Source organism: Loxodonta africana, chromosome 27 (assembly GCF_030014295.1).
Source record: "Loxodonta africana isolate mLoxAfr1 chromosome 27, mLoxAfr1.hap2, whole genome shotgun sequence".
NCBI classification, from domain to species: domain Eukaryota; kingdom Metazoa; phylum Chordata; class Mammalia; order Proboscidea; family Elephantidae; genus Loxodonta; species Loxodonta africana.
In genome coordinates this window covers 32,107,264-32,124,104 of record NC_087368.1, presented here as the reverse complement: position 1 = coordinate 32,124,104, position 16,841 = coordinate 32,107,264, and the positions used below count along the sequence as shown (strand labels likewise).

Sequence of the window (16,841 nt, the reverse complement as noted above, 5' to 3'; positions counted from 1 at the left end):
TGGAAACTCCATGGGGCAGTTATACTCTGTCCTATAGGGTCGCTATGAGTCAGAATGGACTTGACACCAGTGGGTTTGGTTTTTGGCTTTGGGGCACACTGCAGTTCCTCTCAAACAAAAGAAGTCATCCCAAGGTAGACTAGGATGCAAATGATAGAGATGAAGAAACCGAGGCTCAAAGTCAGACAAGTTTACAAACTTTGTTGGATTTTTTTGAGCATAAGGCAGCGACTAGCAATATTCAACGCGGCACTGCACATATTGCAGACATTAAAATAACACCCTGTGTGTGAATGTTTACAGCAGCTTTAGTCACAACTGCCAAGCAAAACAAGTAAAACACACAGGAAACACAACGTCCCAACTGATGAATGTGTAAAACGTGGTACACACCTACAGTGGAATATTACTAGGCCGTGAAAAAGAAGGAAGACCCAATGATATACTTTTTAAAAGAAAAAAACCCAAACCAGTCGAGTCACCTCTGACTCATGGCGACCCTACGTGTGTCATAGTAGAAGTGTGCTGCATAGGGTTTTCAAGGCTATGGCTTCTGGGGTGTAGATTGCCAGGCCTTTCTTCCAAGGCACCTCTGGCTGGACTCAAAGCTCCAACCTTTCAGTTAGTAGTCGAGCACTTAACCGCCTCTGCCCCCAGGGACTTCTGATTCACACTACAAGTGAATGGTAGACCAGATCAGTAGCTGCCTAGATCTGGGGGGGTGGGGTGACTACAAAAGGGCCCAGGGTTGTTGGGGGGTCTGTTCTGTGTCCTAACTGTGAGGGTCACTCAGTGTGCGTTTGTCAAAACATGAAGAAGTGCACTCTAAAAAGGGTGAGTATTTTTTTTTTAATTAGCAAGATCACAATAGGGCTAGCAGAGGTGAGGCCTTCCTGTTCAACCCGAGCTCTGCGGCGCACACCCAAGCGGACATGAAGGAGCCACCAGCTGCCTAAGGGGAGCCTCCCCATTTCTCTAATCTGCCTGGGCTGGTATATCTTACCTCATACCAGGCAGAGGCCACAGTCTTCCAAAGGCAAAAAAAAAACCCAAAAAACAGCCAACCTCCCCTTGCGGTGGAGTCGATTCTGACTCATAGCAACCCTATAGGACAGAGGAGAACTGCCCCCATAGGGTTTCCAAGGCTTAAATCTTTATGGAAGCAGGCTGTCACATCTTTCTCTGGAGAGCAGCCGGTGGGTTTGAACTGCCAACCTTTCAGTTGGCAGCCAAGCACTTTAACTGCTGCGCCACCAGGGCTTCTCCCTTCCAAAGGCGGCTGTCCACAAATGGCCACCCTGTGTAGCTGAAGCAGACTTTGCTCGGGGTGCAGAAGCAGATGGAGGCTGTGGGGAAGGCCGGGAGTCCGCTCATCCCTGACTGGTGGACTGGTGGTGCATAAACCTCCCAGGACAGGGACGTGGGGCCACTTTCCTCATGTTCTTCTCCACCGGCTTCTTTACGAAATCTTCCCGAGGGAGTCAGGTCAATTTTTATAGGAATTATATCTCTCTCTGTACTCCTGTTTCAACATCTTTACTTAAACTGTGTAATTATAAACAAAACTAGTACAGCTGACGTAAACCGTTGAGACCACCACCAGCAGTCTCTCCTGGGACGCCAATACAACAGGTGAATCCTGGAGAGCCGGGGGAGTGGATGGCAGTGCCCCCCGCCTCGCCCCCAGCAACCAAGCGCCACCTGCTAACAGGAGCCAGCTGCAAGGCCCAGGCTGCTGCAAGCTGGTTCAGCAGAGAGCAGCTGAGCGAGTCCACCACACTTCACTGGACCAGCACCACTCACCCTGGGCATGTTCCCATTCCTCGAGTGTGAGGTCGCCCCCAGGTTTTCACGAGAAGGTGGTGCTTCCGGGACCAACAGCCCAATGGGATGCCACCTTCCCAGCTATAGGGTTATTGAGTTATTCTCTCTCAGCCCCACCCACACCCCCTTCTGCCCTCTCCTGTGATGCTGGGGCTGGGCAAATCACATCTCTGCTTTGCCAGCTGGGTCCCATTAAGGGACGGTAGAGGAAAAAGAGCTCGTTCTTCAATGTCTGCTTCCCAGGTCACCCCATCAAGGAACTGCTCTCACCCCAGCAACATCCAACACCGGTCTGTTCCAGCAGCAGCACGGACTTCAGTTTGCGGTTCTTGAACACAGTGGGGGGAGGGGGGGAGCCTTGTTACCCCCAAACACACTCACATGAGCTGAGCAGCCTCTTCCTCAGGTCCCAGGCTCTAAGAATTAATAATTCCAACCTCTTTCCATTGGTCCCCTAGTCTTAGGGTAGTAGCTGCTTTCTGCAGTTACTGCTTCCCCGATACCTTTTTTCAGTGACCAAGTTAACGATTTACTATCAGTTAACAATTCTTTGCATTAACTGTTCAAGTAATTGAAGTATCTTCTGACAGTTACTTCTTCCACGTTACCAATGCCCTGCCTCAAAAAAACAAAAGTTGCTGTCAAGTCAATTCTGACTCATACCGACCTAGAAGACAGAACAGATCTGCCCCACAGTCTCCAAGGGGTGGCTGGTGGATTTGAACTGCCGACCTTTTGGTTAGCAGCTGAACGCTTAAGTACAGTGCCACCAGGGCTCCAAGGAGGGGTGAAAAAGGCAAGGACTCTAATTTAAATAATGCCTTCCTTACGGGTGTTGAAAGGATTAGCAAACATTAGTTAAACCGTCTGCATTATCACACACCATCCTGCAACTCCTACCTAAGTTCCATCATTCAAGATTCATCTTAAGCCCTTCTTTCCCTCCACGTGAACCTGTTTAGATGCCACGTCCATTAGCATTTGGGTGTCACCCAGTCATTTAAATAAGGCCACATATACAGGGCCCACACAGGTAAGCTGACACATAAGCCCCTCCCCAACACCTTTCCGTGTCCGGTGTTCCCAAACAGACGAACCATGAGGCTCAGGCAGGGAACAGAGGTTATACGTCTTCAGTACAGGGTACAATTCCCAGCAGCAAACAGGCGCTCAGACATTTAGACGATAAATCTTAACACATCAAGTCCCGTCAACGACGGGCAACCGCTCAAATTATTTCATGGTATCGGTTATCACTTGGCCATCAACCAGGAAATATCTTTAAGAAAGAAAAGCAGCCTACTTCATTTCACAAAAAGGTATTCTACCCATTTGGCTGCAACCTGCAGAAAAAACTGAAGCCAGTCTGGTTCAAAACCATTTATATACAATTATGCGCACATATGATAAAATGTAAAAATTTCCAGCTCCTTCCTCAAAGCACCTTCAGACAAAATATGTTGTTAGTTGTTGCTGTGTCTGACGCATGTCAACCCCACGTACAATAAAGGAAAAGCTGACTGGTTCTGCATCATCTCCACGATACCAAACAACGCTGCGGCCACTGTGTACACTTTCCATCGTACGGAGCTAACCACTGAGCGCCGTATCTGTTGTGATCCACAGGGTTTTCATTGGCTAATTTTCAGGAGATGGCCAGGCCTTTCTTCCAGGTCTAGCTTGCTCCAAAAATGCCACTAAAACCTGTCCGCCATGGGGCCCTGATGGTAGCTGAAATACTGGTGGTGCGGCTTCCAGCACCACAGCAACACATGAGCTCCCCAGAAACAGGTCTCTAGGAGGTAAATGCTCCTATCCCTTCCATCTTAAAAGTCTAGACACTGAAGCTTAGAAGTGACTTGCCCAAGGAAATACAGCTACCGCAGCAAGCCAAAAACCCCACTACTACTCACAAAGACCCTACAGAACAGAGTAGAACTGCCCCATGCTGTTTCCAAGGCTGTAATCTTTACGGAAGCAGTCCGCTAGGTTTTCTTACTCTATAAAGCTCATGCTCTTGTCTGTATCAACAAGCTGTACTCATCTTCCTCCAAGCTATTGCCCCCCTTGGTCCCCTTAATTTCCCCCTTGCTATACATAATGGGGGCAAAAAAATCCATTAAAAACCTAACTTTGGGGGTGCACCGTTTGACTTGAAAACTACAAAGTCCCCTGTGTTCCTACAAAGGTTTTATGAGCATCTTCTGATGGTCAAAGGCAATCTGGGTCACCCAGTGAGAGCTGACCATCAGGAAAATCCTTCTAGAACTGTCCTTAAACCCACTAACACCAACAGAGGGCAGAGGTGTCTAAGAGTGCCTCCCCCCACCACCCCACTAATGCCAAAACAACTGCTGTGGAACTTTGGGGCCTGGGTGGGTTCCATACCCAGATATTCCAACAGAATGTACTTATGTCACAAGTTCACTGGCTGAGAAAGCATCACTTGTTCCTTAATACTGTAGGTTCTCTGAGACTTCGCTACCATTTCAAAAACTTAACTGAAACTCAAGATTTCTGCCCTAATATGATAAATGGCTACTCCAGTATTCCCATTTGGCCAAGACAATATGGGTCCATGTATGCTCTTTTAATTTTCTCCCTGAACAACTCAGAAAAACCAAAAACAAAAGGGTAAAACACAAGACACTAAAATCCAGAAGGGAAAAAAAAAACTTCTGAGACACCAGATTTTTTTTTTAATATTTTTATTATTATTATTATTATTTTTAATAACTTTTATTAAGCTTCAAGTGAACGTTTACAAATCCAATCAGTCTGTCACATGTAAGTTTACGTACATCTCACTCCCTACTCCCACCTGCTCTCCTCCCCCTCTTGAGTCAGCCCTTTCAGTCTCTCCTTTCTTGACAATTTTGCCGAGACACCAGATTTTTAAGGACTAGTTTCAACTGCTTGCAAGAAATCACCTGCCAGAAACCAAATGTTATATAAGAAAAGTGCTCAGAATCTGCTTAAATTCCTGAGGGATGAAAACTTCCTCGTTCAACAATCACAATTATCACGTGTCAGATATTGTTTGTACATAAAGAGCAATGTGAAGAAGGCGCTGGGCTAAGTGTCAGGACAGCTTCTGATCAACAAGCCATCTCACCTCCCCATTTGCAAAGTAATGGGCTTTCTGGTGATGATTTCGGTGTATTCCTCAGACACCCCAACAGGCACACAGGCGCACGCGCGCACGCACACACACCCCCCCTTGCAATACCATGAAATTAAAGTTTATAAGTATTCCACAGTCCCTAAAATCAGACTGCCCCTTGAGTAAGCTGGTCCACTTCCCTAAAATGCCGCAGTTCCAAAAGGAATCTTGGCTTCAAAGACTGTTGTTGCTTGGTGCTGTCAAGTCGATTCTGAGTCATAGGGACCCAACGTGACAGAAGTAGAACTGCCCTGTAAGATTCCCAAGGCTGCAATCTTTCTGGGGCAGATCACCAGGTCTTTTCTCCCACAGAGCCACTGGTGGGCTTGAACCGCCAACCACTCGGCTAGCAGCTAAGCACTTGACCAGTGCGCCACCTGGGCTTCTTCTTTAGTGAATCCCTAAACAGGAAAACTGACATTATACTTTAAAACAAACAAAAAAGCTAAGGGTATTTACACGTTACGTAGCCTCTAAACATACCTGCAGACCGCTGGTCTGTCAGTTTGCCATATAGTGGTGGCTTGCGTGTTGCTATGACGTTAGAAGCTGTGCCACCAGCATTTAAAATACCAGCAGGGTCACCCATGGTGGACAGGTTTCAGTGGCGCTTCCAGACAAAGACTAGGAAGAAAGACCTGGCAACCTACTTCCGAAAGTTAGACAATGAAAATCTTATAGATCACAACAGAACACTGTCCAACTTACTTGTTTTGAACAAGAGCTCAACTGCTAAGAGGATATCATGTTTGGTGAGGTAGGGTGTCAGTGAGGGCGTGGGAGACCCTTGTTGAGACAGATCAGCGCAACAGCCACAAGGACGGACTCAAACATGTTGGTGACTGTGTCTCTGACGCAGGATGGAGGGGAGGGCGGCAAGGTTTTACTCTGTTGTACATAAAGTCACTACTTGTTGGAGCTGACAGCAGCAAACAACATAAATATTTGTACCTGTCTTCTCACCAAGGCATGCCCAGGGGGTTTTACGGCCCTAAAATTGTCTAGATCAAAAGTTGTGCGATCCAGTTTTTGTGAACGTCACCTGAAGGCATCACTGCACCTTTCCAATTCAGATAATGATGAACGGGTAAGAGCCGAGTTCAGCCACAATTCCCAGAACTGAAAATTCATGTTCTTCTACCAATCCCCTTTGTGGAGCAGGGGAGGGAGTGAAAGGTCTTTAATTTCCCAATAACTTATTAATAAAAGGTATCATGAATGCTTACAATTGTTACAATTGCCTTAATTATGGGACACTTTACTATGACTCTTTATATACATTAGCTCTAATCCTTACAACAGTGAAGTAGCACTATACCCATTTTATAGACGAGAAAACCAAGGCAAAACAAGAATCTGAACTTAGAACCACAATTTCAAAGAATGCTCAACTAAAGCTGATTAAGTAAACAGACAACTTTAATAAGAAACATCACATTTTTACATTTTTTCCGACTATTACTGAAACTTTCTTTCCCTTATCCACTTTTCTGCTCAGTACTTACACACACACACACACACATATATATATAACACTTTTCCTGTGGTATTTTCAGTACAAGCCTATAGATGATCCTAAGTAAGAAAAACACCTCCCCTGCCCGCTTTAACACTGATCCCAAAAGAGGCAGAGGATACACAATAAAATTGGCAAATGTGGTCCAGATTTAAGGAGCCCTGGTGGCGCAGTGGTTAAGCACTTGGCTGCTAACCGAAAGGTCGGCGGTTTGAACCCATCAGCCGCTCTGCAGGAGAAAGATGCGGCAGTCTGCTTCCATAAAGATTTACAGCCTTGGAAACCCTATGGGGCAGCTCTACCCTGTCCTATAGGGTCCCTATCAGTCGGATTCAACTCAGCAGCAAAGGGCTTGCTTTTTTTTTGTTTGGTCTAGATTCCACACCCAAATAAAAACTGCTGGTGCCACCTGACTCCCAATTCTCATGTTTAAAACCCCTTAAGTAATCACGTCAGACACGTATTTAACAGAAAATCTAATAACACAGAGTTTTATACAATCGCATTTTTAGAGTTATTCTAATTAGACAAAGAGTTTGAAAGAAGTTCCTGAAATTGGCTGGCATTTCAAGAAAAATATTTTTTTAACTGCAAAAGGTTAAAGCTAGAAGGAAACAGATGGCCAAACTTTCCAGAAGTCACAACTAAAGGATACAGCTGTTGACAGACACTGGCAAAGGCATAGGGCTCTCATTCCCAGGGGTTCCTCAGAAATGCAGGGTGTCAAAGCCGGGAGGGGATGAACAGCCTCAGTCTACACGGACGGCCTGGACCCACTTCGCTCTCCTCCGCGTGCACTGCTCTCATTCACACAAACCAGGGTCCCACGAATACTGACAGAATTCGCTATCCTGGAGAAGCTCTAGGGCCCCGCGTTCAAGGATCAGATCTCCTTCCCAATAATTACACTGCTAACATATAATTACTACAGGCTACAACTTATCAATAAAGACTACCGCTTCCTTAGGGCATTTATGTAGAAAACGGTTTCTGAACAATTTACAACCGGCTGCCATTTTTTGTGCCTATTGATTGATGACTAAACTGGGATCATTACACAGATTTAAAAGAAGTCACTTGGTGGAAATTGATGACCAGGCTAGGAACGATCCAGGGTTAGTAGAAAAATCTACGTTAAGGAGGACAAAACCAAATACTGGACAAACTTGTTGGACTAAATATGTATCTTCCGGAAACTCAGTTGGCTTTGAGTAGGAAAGGAAACCCTGGAACTGGGTGTCCCCATTTTGCTCTATCCCAGACCCGACACACCGCTGTGAGCAAACATGTATACATCTTAAAACATGGGGGGAACAGGAGATGCCATCTGAATGGAAGAGGGGGTAAAATCATCCTGGAATATGGTTTACAGAAAACTATTTCAGATGAAAATAGCCAGTACCACACTCCTCAACCCCTCCCAGTTTTTCTGTTAACAAGCCAGGGTCTTGTCAGTCAAAACAAGTCAATCTGGTTTCAGTCAACTTGGTTTGTGGGTATAGACAAGATCTCAAAGGGAGAGGGATAATTTAGTATCGAACACGCAGGAGGTCACATTGGCTGAAGAGGAAAACTGGATCAAGCTTCCTTTTCCAAGTCATGACGCTTAAAAGGTCCAGAAGAGGTACAGGAACAGTGTGGGGCCGTGGGTGACATCTGGTCCCTGTGGGCAACTAATGCTTTTATCAGTGTCTTTCTCTTGCTCTCTTCCAAAAGAAGAGACGAATGGCAGAACTCAGCCTTCCTGAGCAAAGCCTTTAATTCCCTGCTAGTGTCATGGGAGGCTGGGGGAGGGAACGCTACACCTTGAAACTGCACGTGTGATAGGATTCCTCTCAACCTTATTGCCAAGAGTCAGGAAAGAATGACACCAAAAAGTGGTCCTTTATTCCCTAAGAATGAATACAGCTAAAACAAACCTTGCCCTGTGTGGAGAGGTGGATGGATAAATGGCAAGATTAAGCCAATCGTGTGACTTTTCAGTTAGCACCAAAGGAAACAAAAATCAGAGGAGGTGGGCTAAACTCATGCTAGAGAAAAACCAACAAATCGCTGAAATTTTCTCCTGAATTAGAGGACTGGAAACCCTTTCTTACCCTGGGAAATAAAACACAACAAAAGCATCTTAACTGTTATATCTCCTCCTTTTCTCCTTTACAACTTCCCGGCTGAGCTAACTCTTACTCTATATACGCACAATTAAGAGATTTTGAAAGGAAAACACACACCAAAAAAAGGCCTACGCTCTGAATTTTATGTATGAGGAGAAAGGTGCCTCCCTTTTACACGGCGCTTTAGGAAACTAGTCAATTTTAAAGCTGAGTTTTAGCCTGCTGGAATCCAAAAAGAACTTTCTGAAAAATACTTTTAGTAGCTAGAAAGGTAAGCAGAACTGGGATGGAAAAAAGGCAGTATTACTCTATCTGCAAGACCTTCAAGATTCCTCTGATTCAAACACAACTATTTAACTTAGACATGGGAGCAATAAATACAAAGTCAAATGAAGAACCCAAAGCTAGAAGAACGTGTGCATTTTCTTCCCTCGAAATCCTCAGTTTTCCAAAATTCATATTCCTGGCCTTGGAAACCATCTTGTAGACAAAAAGTCAAGTCTCTGCCACCCAAAATCAGTTTACTTTTCTTTAGGAAGAAAATTTCAACTAGTCACAAAAGGTTCCCTGGACATGCTAATACCACAACAGCTTCTGATGGTAGAAGAGTTCATAACTCGGGGCTATGCCTGCGAGGCAACCCTCATCAGCGGTCTTGCCCAACTAATGGCCCGGCTACCCCAGGGTCCACGAAGATGAAGTCCATTCCTGTACACTTTAATGAAAAGTCAGGTACATTCCTCAGCTCAAACGTGGCTTTTTAAAAGCCCACAGATTACATTCAAAGGCTAAGGAATTAAGACACCAGTAATGCATACTTCTCCCCCATATTTTTATCAAGGATTTTCTTAATTCAACAGACTTCCATCTACAAATATCTACCTACTGAACTAGATTCAAAGCAGCAACCTTTGTAGTTATTTCCAAGGTTTGGGAAGTGTGTTTGCTGGCCAAAAGGGGTGTGAGAGGTACATACTGAAGACACATTACCACCTCAGCCTGTAGTGTGCAGAAATACTAGAACGCCCTTTTCCTTCCATTTTTTGCCTTGTCCTTATAAAATGATTTTTGGTGTAGGTTTTATATTATCGTTTACCCAAGTACATGCATATAAGTGAAAAGTACGCATGGTTTGGGTGTGCATGCCTGAAAAGCTTCAGCTCTGAAACCTAGAAAAAAAAATTATCAGTGCTGAATGCAAATACAACCCCAATGGTCGAAAGGTTGGCAGTTCCATCGCATCCAGAGGGTCCTCAGAAGACAGACCCTGGGATTTATCTCCGAAAGTTTACAGCCCTGAAAGCCCTATGGAGCAGTTCTACTCTGCACACGTGAGGTCACCATGGATCGGAATGGACTTGACGGCCACCACTCATAAAAACTTTAGGATACAAGACAGGAGTTCATTCCACAACCAATTTTAGGCAGCAAACTGCTCAACATGGTGGGGGGAAGCAGTCCCGGGGAGGTGATTGTGCTAACCCCAGAAGCCCAGGAGAGCTCAAAATTCAAGGTCAGAATCCTAGAATTCATCTTTCCAGACTTTTTTTTTCTTTACCTGATTCAGGACCTGTATATAAACTGTATCAGCACCTGCACTCCATTTTGCATCTGAGAAATAGGAAAATCTCACTCCCTGGCCTGCCTAACTGGGAACAACATTGCCACCCTGGGCTGGGACGGGCTACAGTGTTTCCTTCGGCTCAAAATGGCAACCCCCGGGCTGGCTCCCCACCGGTGGCCACCACTAGTGACAAGGCCTTTCCTGGGGACAGGGACGGCTCAGATCCCCCTGGGCTCCCCGCCATTTACAGAACACCGACGCCCTGTATTAAGACACTGAACACAGAACCGGACACCAAAGGACAGACATGTGATGCACCAATAAAACAAACATTTAAGGGTAACTTGTGAGCAGCTACCGCAGCTCACTCAAGCCACTGGCAGCACTTCCTAGCCTCTAACAGCAAACTGCGAAGTGAAAACCCGAAGGGCTGTGAGGACCCGGCTGGGGAGCCCCTCGGGAGAGCCTCGGCAGTCTGGGCCAGCTAGGCACCCCGGGCCCGCAGCGCTGTTCTGCCCTTCTCCCCCGGCCCCGGGGGTGCAGATCCGACGCACACAGGGCCCAGGATTCCCGGCCCGCTGCCACCAAGCCAAAGTGGCTCCAGGGCTCTCTGACTGACCACTGAAACAAATCTACGGAGAATCTCAGCCTTTTTGAATGAAGCAAATCCAAAATGAGAGCCTTGGAGCAAACAAATCTTTTCATCATCTCGTTGGAAAACCCAACTCCCGACTTACAAATTTCAAAACTATTGTGTTTTAAACCAAGGACTCAGGCACCATCTCAAATGCTAATACCGAGAAGCCATTTCCAGAGGGAACTTGGTGTCCGCCGGCGACAGCCCACAGGCCGCCACCGCACCCCTGGCTGGCCAACGGCTGTAGGCACCTTCTCTAAAATGACAGAAGAAAATCGGGCACCCCGGGCCTCCTTCCCAAGGTCAGGTGGCATGGGTCCCCGTAAACCAAGGGCGCCCTGAATTATTTAATGGGGAGGCAACTCAGCGAAGCAGCACGGTTTTTAAATCGAGATAGATCCTATACAGAGCAAAAAGCATCTTTGTCCACCGACCAGAGTGCCAATCAAGGCAGAGGGCATTCTACACCTCCCAAAGTGCCCCTTCCAGTCAGAGGCATGGCTTTTTAAAATAGTACTCTGAAGCTGTAACGGTCACTTCCTCCGAAGGAAAAGAAGAATTTAGGCCAAGGATGGGAACTCCAAATGAACCTCATTACCTAGCACTTTCCCGCCTAAGGCTTTAGCCCTCTGTTCACAACGTTGGAGTTTGTTACCTCTAAATTCAAATGTTCCAGCACTGTACGTGCAAGAACGAAGAAAGAGGTCTAAAACTTCATTTCCAAATTCTCCTTTTTTAATGAGAAATCTACGGGTAAGAGAATTTTCCTCGAAACCGGGCAGATTTGATGTTTTCAAAGGATATTTAGTTTAGTAATGCACTACACCTCAACACTTTGGCCAACAACTTCAACTTTGTACGGCAGGGGTGTGAAAATCGGGATTCTCAGAGCAGCCGGGTCCCCTCCAGCGTGGCACCCCTCACTTCATGTTCTCCTCCCATATGATTTGCACAGCTTTAGAATTTTATAAAAAGCGAATAAACCTTTTTCAAGTCTGGCAACACCGGGCATCTACTAGGTTTTAGGCAAATATAAAACAGAAGTGGATCTTTAACTGCAAATACAGATAATAACTGAGTGCTGGGGAAGAGTTTCACCAACGCCCCTCCCAGGAGGGAAATTCTCGCGGATTCTGGGCACCCTCTTCCCCTCCCCCGCCCCCATTTCAACCTAATCCGCAAGTAAATGGGCTCGTTTTTTTCGTTCCTAGGATTTGGGTCAGTATCCAGCTCATTTGTTTTTCTGAGATGAAAGAACAAGCGAGAAACACTCACCTATAAATATGAAAAAAATGTAAAATAAGCCTATTCAAAGCTTAAAAAACGAAGGAAGGGCATGACGGCCCCCAGCTTCATACCTAGGGGTTTAAAAAGGAGGTGCCCCAAAATAAATAAATAAAAAGCAGGCGCCCACAAGTAGGTTAGAATTTCAACTTTTTCCCAGTAGGAAAAGCTGGCTTAAGGCCATCAGGCAACAGCTCCGCCCGTCACCGCAAATAACAGGTTATGCGTGGAAAAGGCCGCAGCGCTGTATAGGGCTGTTCCCTCCCGGCGCGCCCACTCACACCGGCAGCAGCTCCCAGTAGGGTTTTTAAAGCCGTTGCCGTCCCCTTCTCCAAGGCAAGACTAAAGCGACTGCACACCCGCGTCTACAGGTAGAAGCTACCGAAGTTACCGACACCCCTCCGCAAAATGCTTGACCCCCTTACTCCCCAGAGTTCGAGTGAGCGGAAGACGCTCGCCCCACAGCAACTCCCAAGTCGAGAAGGGGTCACGTGGTGTGTAGAAAACAAGCAAGAAAGGTTTATTCGACAGCCAAAAGAGCTCAATCAAGCCCCAAAGTGGCTGTGGTGCAGCCCTCAAACCCTGCTCCCCACCGAGTTGGAGCCGCGTGCGCTGATGGGTGAGCCGGGTGGGGACACCTCCCAACCAGGGAAACCGGTTCCCGCAGGGATCCAAGCCGGGACAGGCGGGCGCGTCCGAGGGGCTCCCAGCCGGGAGAGGGCAATGGACAAGGTTCCCGAGGCCGTTTCCATCTTGGCGCTGAGCCGTGGGGCGGCGAGGCCGAACAGCGATCCCACCTAAGGGGTCTCAGGAGCCAGAAGACGCTTTTTATACACAGTGCGGGAAACGGAGACTACCACGGAGCAGAGAAGAGCTGAAGACCCGATGGGGGCCCCGTGGCCCGGGTTAGAGCCCGTGAAAGATGCACATGTGTGCACTGGGAGCAGCGGTGATGGCTGCAGGTCTTGGTGAACGTAATTAACATCACCGAGTTGTCCAAGGGAAAATGGTTGAAGCGGGAAATGTTTTGTTACATATTTTACCCCAATTAAAAATAATTTAAAAATCCACATAAGCCCTCTCTTCCAACCCAAGAAAGCTATCCAAAACAAAAAAACACAGCCTCCTCGCCGTTCAGAAACCCCTCCGAGGGGCCCCCCCACAAACGCGCACGTGGAAACCAGGTCCCCACAGGCACACGCACCACCGTCCCTCCCTTCCCAGCTCGTGCCTTATTAAAAAGCAAACAAACAAGAACATTTTCTGGCGGGCACACACTCGGAGACCACGGCTACTCAGACACACAATTCCCACCTCATGTCCTACCTAAGACAACAATCTACACACTTTCTCCAACAGAAATGACCAAATCCGGAAAGGTGCCCACGGTTCGGGAACAGCGCGGGGGAGGGGGGCTCCCACATGCAGAGAGGCCAGGTCTACACACACGCACCTCTTCACAGCTCATGCCTAACTGGAGACAATGGTTGCCACATTTTCCCAGATGCAAAAAAGTTAGTACCGAAGAGGGGGGCCCCCGGGCTTTGGAACCCATCGGGGGCCTCTAGCGGGAATGGACGGAGCAGCCGGGTCTGAACACACACATTTCCCAAGTCAGGACTCACTACCTACTTGGAAACGACTGCCGTATTTAACCATAGAGAAATAAAATAAATCCGGAGGAAGGGGGTCCCCTCCTCTCGCTTTGGGACCCGTTGCGAGGCCCTCCAGGTGTACCCACGCACTCCCCCACCCCGCCAGGGCGCAGTTCCCCGAAGCCGCCCCACGCACTCACCTCGTCGTCGTGGTGCTGGCAGAAGCCGAGGCGCTCGGGAAACACCGAGAGGATGGAAAAGGGCGAGCTGGGGAAAGGCGGCCCGAGCCCGAGCTGCTGCGCCGCGGCCGCAGCGGCGGCAGGACCCGGCGGGCCGCGCTCAATGTAGTGGTCCTTGGTGAGGCGCACGCGCTGATGCGCGCGGACGCAGTTGTCACACAGGTGCTCCTGGCAGTCGAGGCAGCGCGACGAGGCTGCGTTGCCCTCATCGCACGAGCTACAGCCGTGAGGCCGGCGCAGCAACAGCGCCGACGGTGAGGCAGCCGAGCCGCCCGGGGCGGCGCGGGACGGCGCGGGTGGCGGCGGCGCCTGCGGGAGTGGCGGCGCCGACGCGGGCGCGCGCGGATGCGCGTGGTGCCGGTGGTTGCTGTGGCCGCCCGCGCCCGCCGGTGCGCCGGCGCGCCCGTTGTTCTTGGGCGGCGGCTCGTCGGCCGTGGCCACGACGGCGTCCAGCAGGTTACTGAGTAGAAAGGCGGACGAAGGCAGCGCGTCCATGCCGGCCGCCTCGGCCAGCACGACTTTCTGGTCGCAAACAGGGCAGCGCAGCTTGAGCGGCTCTCCCGGCGCGCCGCCGCCCGCCGCCGGCAGCCGGTGCGCCTCGAGGCACGGGCGGCAGAAGGCGTGCAAGCAGGGCAGGACGTGCAGGCGGCGCGCCGCGGCCCCCGGGCCCCCGCAGTTCCCCGACGACGTGGATGTCTGCGAGGACGACGACGACGCAGAGGAGCTGGAGGAGAGCGGCGCTGGCGAGCCGCACGTTTCCTTGCACAGCAGGCAGAACTGGAAGTCGGTCTCGGGGAACGAAGCCATTTGCAACCCGGCCCGGAGGAGGGAGGAGACCAGAGAGGAAGAGGAGGAGGAGGAGGCGAGAGCGGACGAGGTGGGTGGGGGAGCCGCCGACTCACTCAGAAAAATGCATCGATTAGGCCTGCAATCCCGGGCCGGCACCAGGGCGGCCCGGCCCGCGCGTGGCCACCCCCGACGCTGCGGGCATTAAATGCCACTATCCAGAGGCGACACAGATTCCTCCCGGAGGACTTGGGGCCCGCGTGCCTTCCGAAGCGATAGCGCCAGAGCAAGTCCCGACACGCGGGGGGCGAGCGGGGGCGGGGAGGTCAGAGGACTCCCTGGAGCAGCTGGGCTTCGCTTCGCGCTCGCTCGCTGAGGGGAGTCCCCAGAACGAGAGTCTGCTGTGCAATTCCCGTCCCGGCGGGAGGAGCAGAATTTGGTTCGGCAAGTTATTTGGTGTGTTTTGTTTTTTGTTTCCTTTAAACGGAATTAGTTTCTTCTAGAGAGGCTAAGGTGCCCCAAACTAGCAAAGGCGGGAGCGGCGCGTCGCCAATCTGGTGTCCCCCCGCGCGGCGCCGGCCGCCCCGCCGCATGACGCGGCGGCTAGGGGCTCCTGGGTGGCCCGGCGTCCTGCGCCCGGGGCTTGCGCACCGCCGGGCGCGGCCTCCCCTGAAGGCGGGCGGCCTGGCCCGCGGCAGCTGCAGCTCGTGGGGCCCGGCGGTGTCCGCACGCGTGCACTACGCACGCGCGTCCCACGCGCCTCGAGTCTCCCGCGCGCCCGCCCAGCTCGGCCGCCGCGCTTAACACGCACGCGCGCCCCACGCGGCCGGGGCCCTGCGCCCCCGCCTCACCCGGCCGGGCGCCTCCCGCGCGCTCCTTCCCTCCGGCTTAGCCGCGCCGTAGCGCGGGGCCGCAGGTCCCCTCGGGCCGCCTTGAATTATTCATCGGCAGGAAGATATTAGATGTACCCGCTCCGCGCGGGCCGTCGTGCAATGCTATCCGAGCTCCGCGCGCGCCGCGCGCCCCTCCTCCCCAAGTCCGTCCTCTCTGAAACCTTGGCAGCGAAGAGGGATCACATTTCCTTTGTCATCGGGCCATTTCGCCCTCGCCTTGGTCCCCCCTCCGATCCCGAGCCGCGGGGACGGAGCCTCCTCCCGGGCGCGCCGGAATCAGTGGAATCAGCGGAATCAGCAACGGCCCCGCGCGCCGAGCTCGGGAGCCGCGTGGCCAACGCTGCCAGCCAGCGCCCGCAGCATCTCCCTTCTTGAACGAGTCGCGGAGTGGGACTCGGGTGGCCCCGACCGCGCTGCGCCTACCGGCCTTGGCTCACGCGGTGCCCGGGTCTCCTGGGACTTTCACAACACCCCCCAATTCGGGCCGCGTGCGCGCGCGCGCGTACCCCCTCTTTCTCTGCTTTGCCGCCTCTTCCTCGTTCACCTCCTCCTCCTCCTCCTCTTCTCAGTACGCCGGTTATTGGGACTGATCGGAATTCGGAATCCTTTTAATCTCCAAAGGAGCAAACTCACTTCCGCCGGAGTGCTGGGAGGGGGCTCGAGGGAGGGGAGGCGGGGGAGGGGGCGCCAGGCAAACAGGAAACATTAGCCCTCTCAGCACTGCTCGCTTTTGTGTGCTCCCTCCCTCCTCCCTCCAACCTCCTCCCTTCTCCTGGCCGCTAGGGAGATGACCGCCCCCGGGCTTCAGTGTGACGACCTTTGAAACCTTTCGAGCGAGGAGTGGAGAGTGACTCTTCCGTTTATTTAAAATAGAAAAGAAAAGATTTCATTCTGAATCCTGGCTCAACGGAGGCTTCTGTCCCCTGCCTGTGAGATCCTGGGTTTTCTTCCCACCTTTTTCTCTTTTACGTTTTCTTAAAGACTCTGGATGTCTGTGATCAACACAAACAGCACGCAGTTGTGTGCAGAATTAAGCGAATCTACATTCTGGGTCGGCGAAGGGGCCAGTTTTGGCGTTTTAATGGGGAGGCGGGCAGCTGGTCAGGGCGCGGGGACCGAGGTGACGGCCCCTCGGCCATCTGGGTGGTGCCAGAGGCTGCTGGCTGCTCTGGGAGAGGAGCCTGCAGGCTCCGTGGAAGGAGGCTGCCTTGGAAGGGCAGAAGGGGCCA

General features: G+C 50.8%; 1 protein-coding gene across 1 annotated transcript in view; it reads right to left on the bottom strand.

Annotated features, from left to right (window-relative positions):
* Positions 1-14,885, bottom strand: part of TRIM71 (tripartite motif containing 71) — an 83,398-nt gene extending 68,513 nt beyond the window's left edge. The window contains exon 1 of the mRNA XM_010595587.3: positions 13,895-14,885. Within this exon, the coding sequence (XP_010593889.2) occupies positions 13,895-14,740 (846 nt within the window). The 5' untranslated portion in view covers positions 14,741-14,885. The remainder of the gene's footprint in view (positions 1-13,894) is intronic.
* Positions 14,886-16,841: the final 1,956 nt, after the last annotated feature.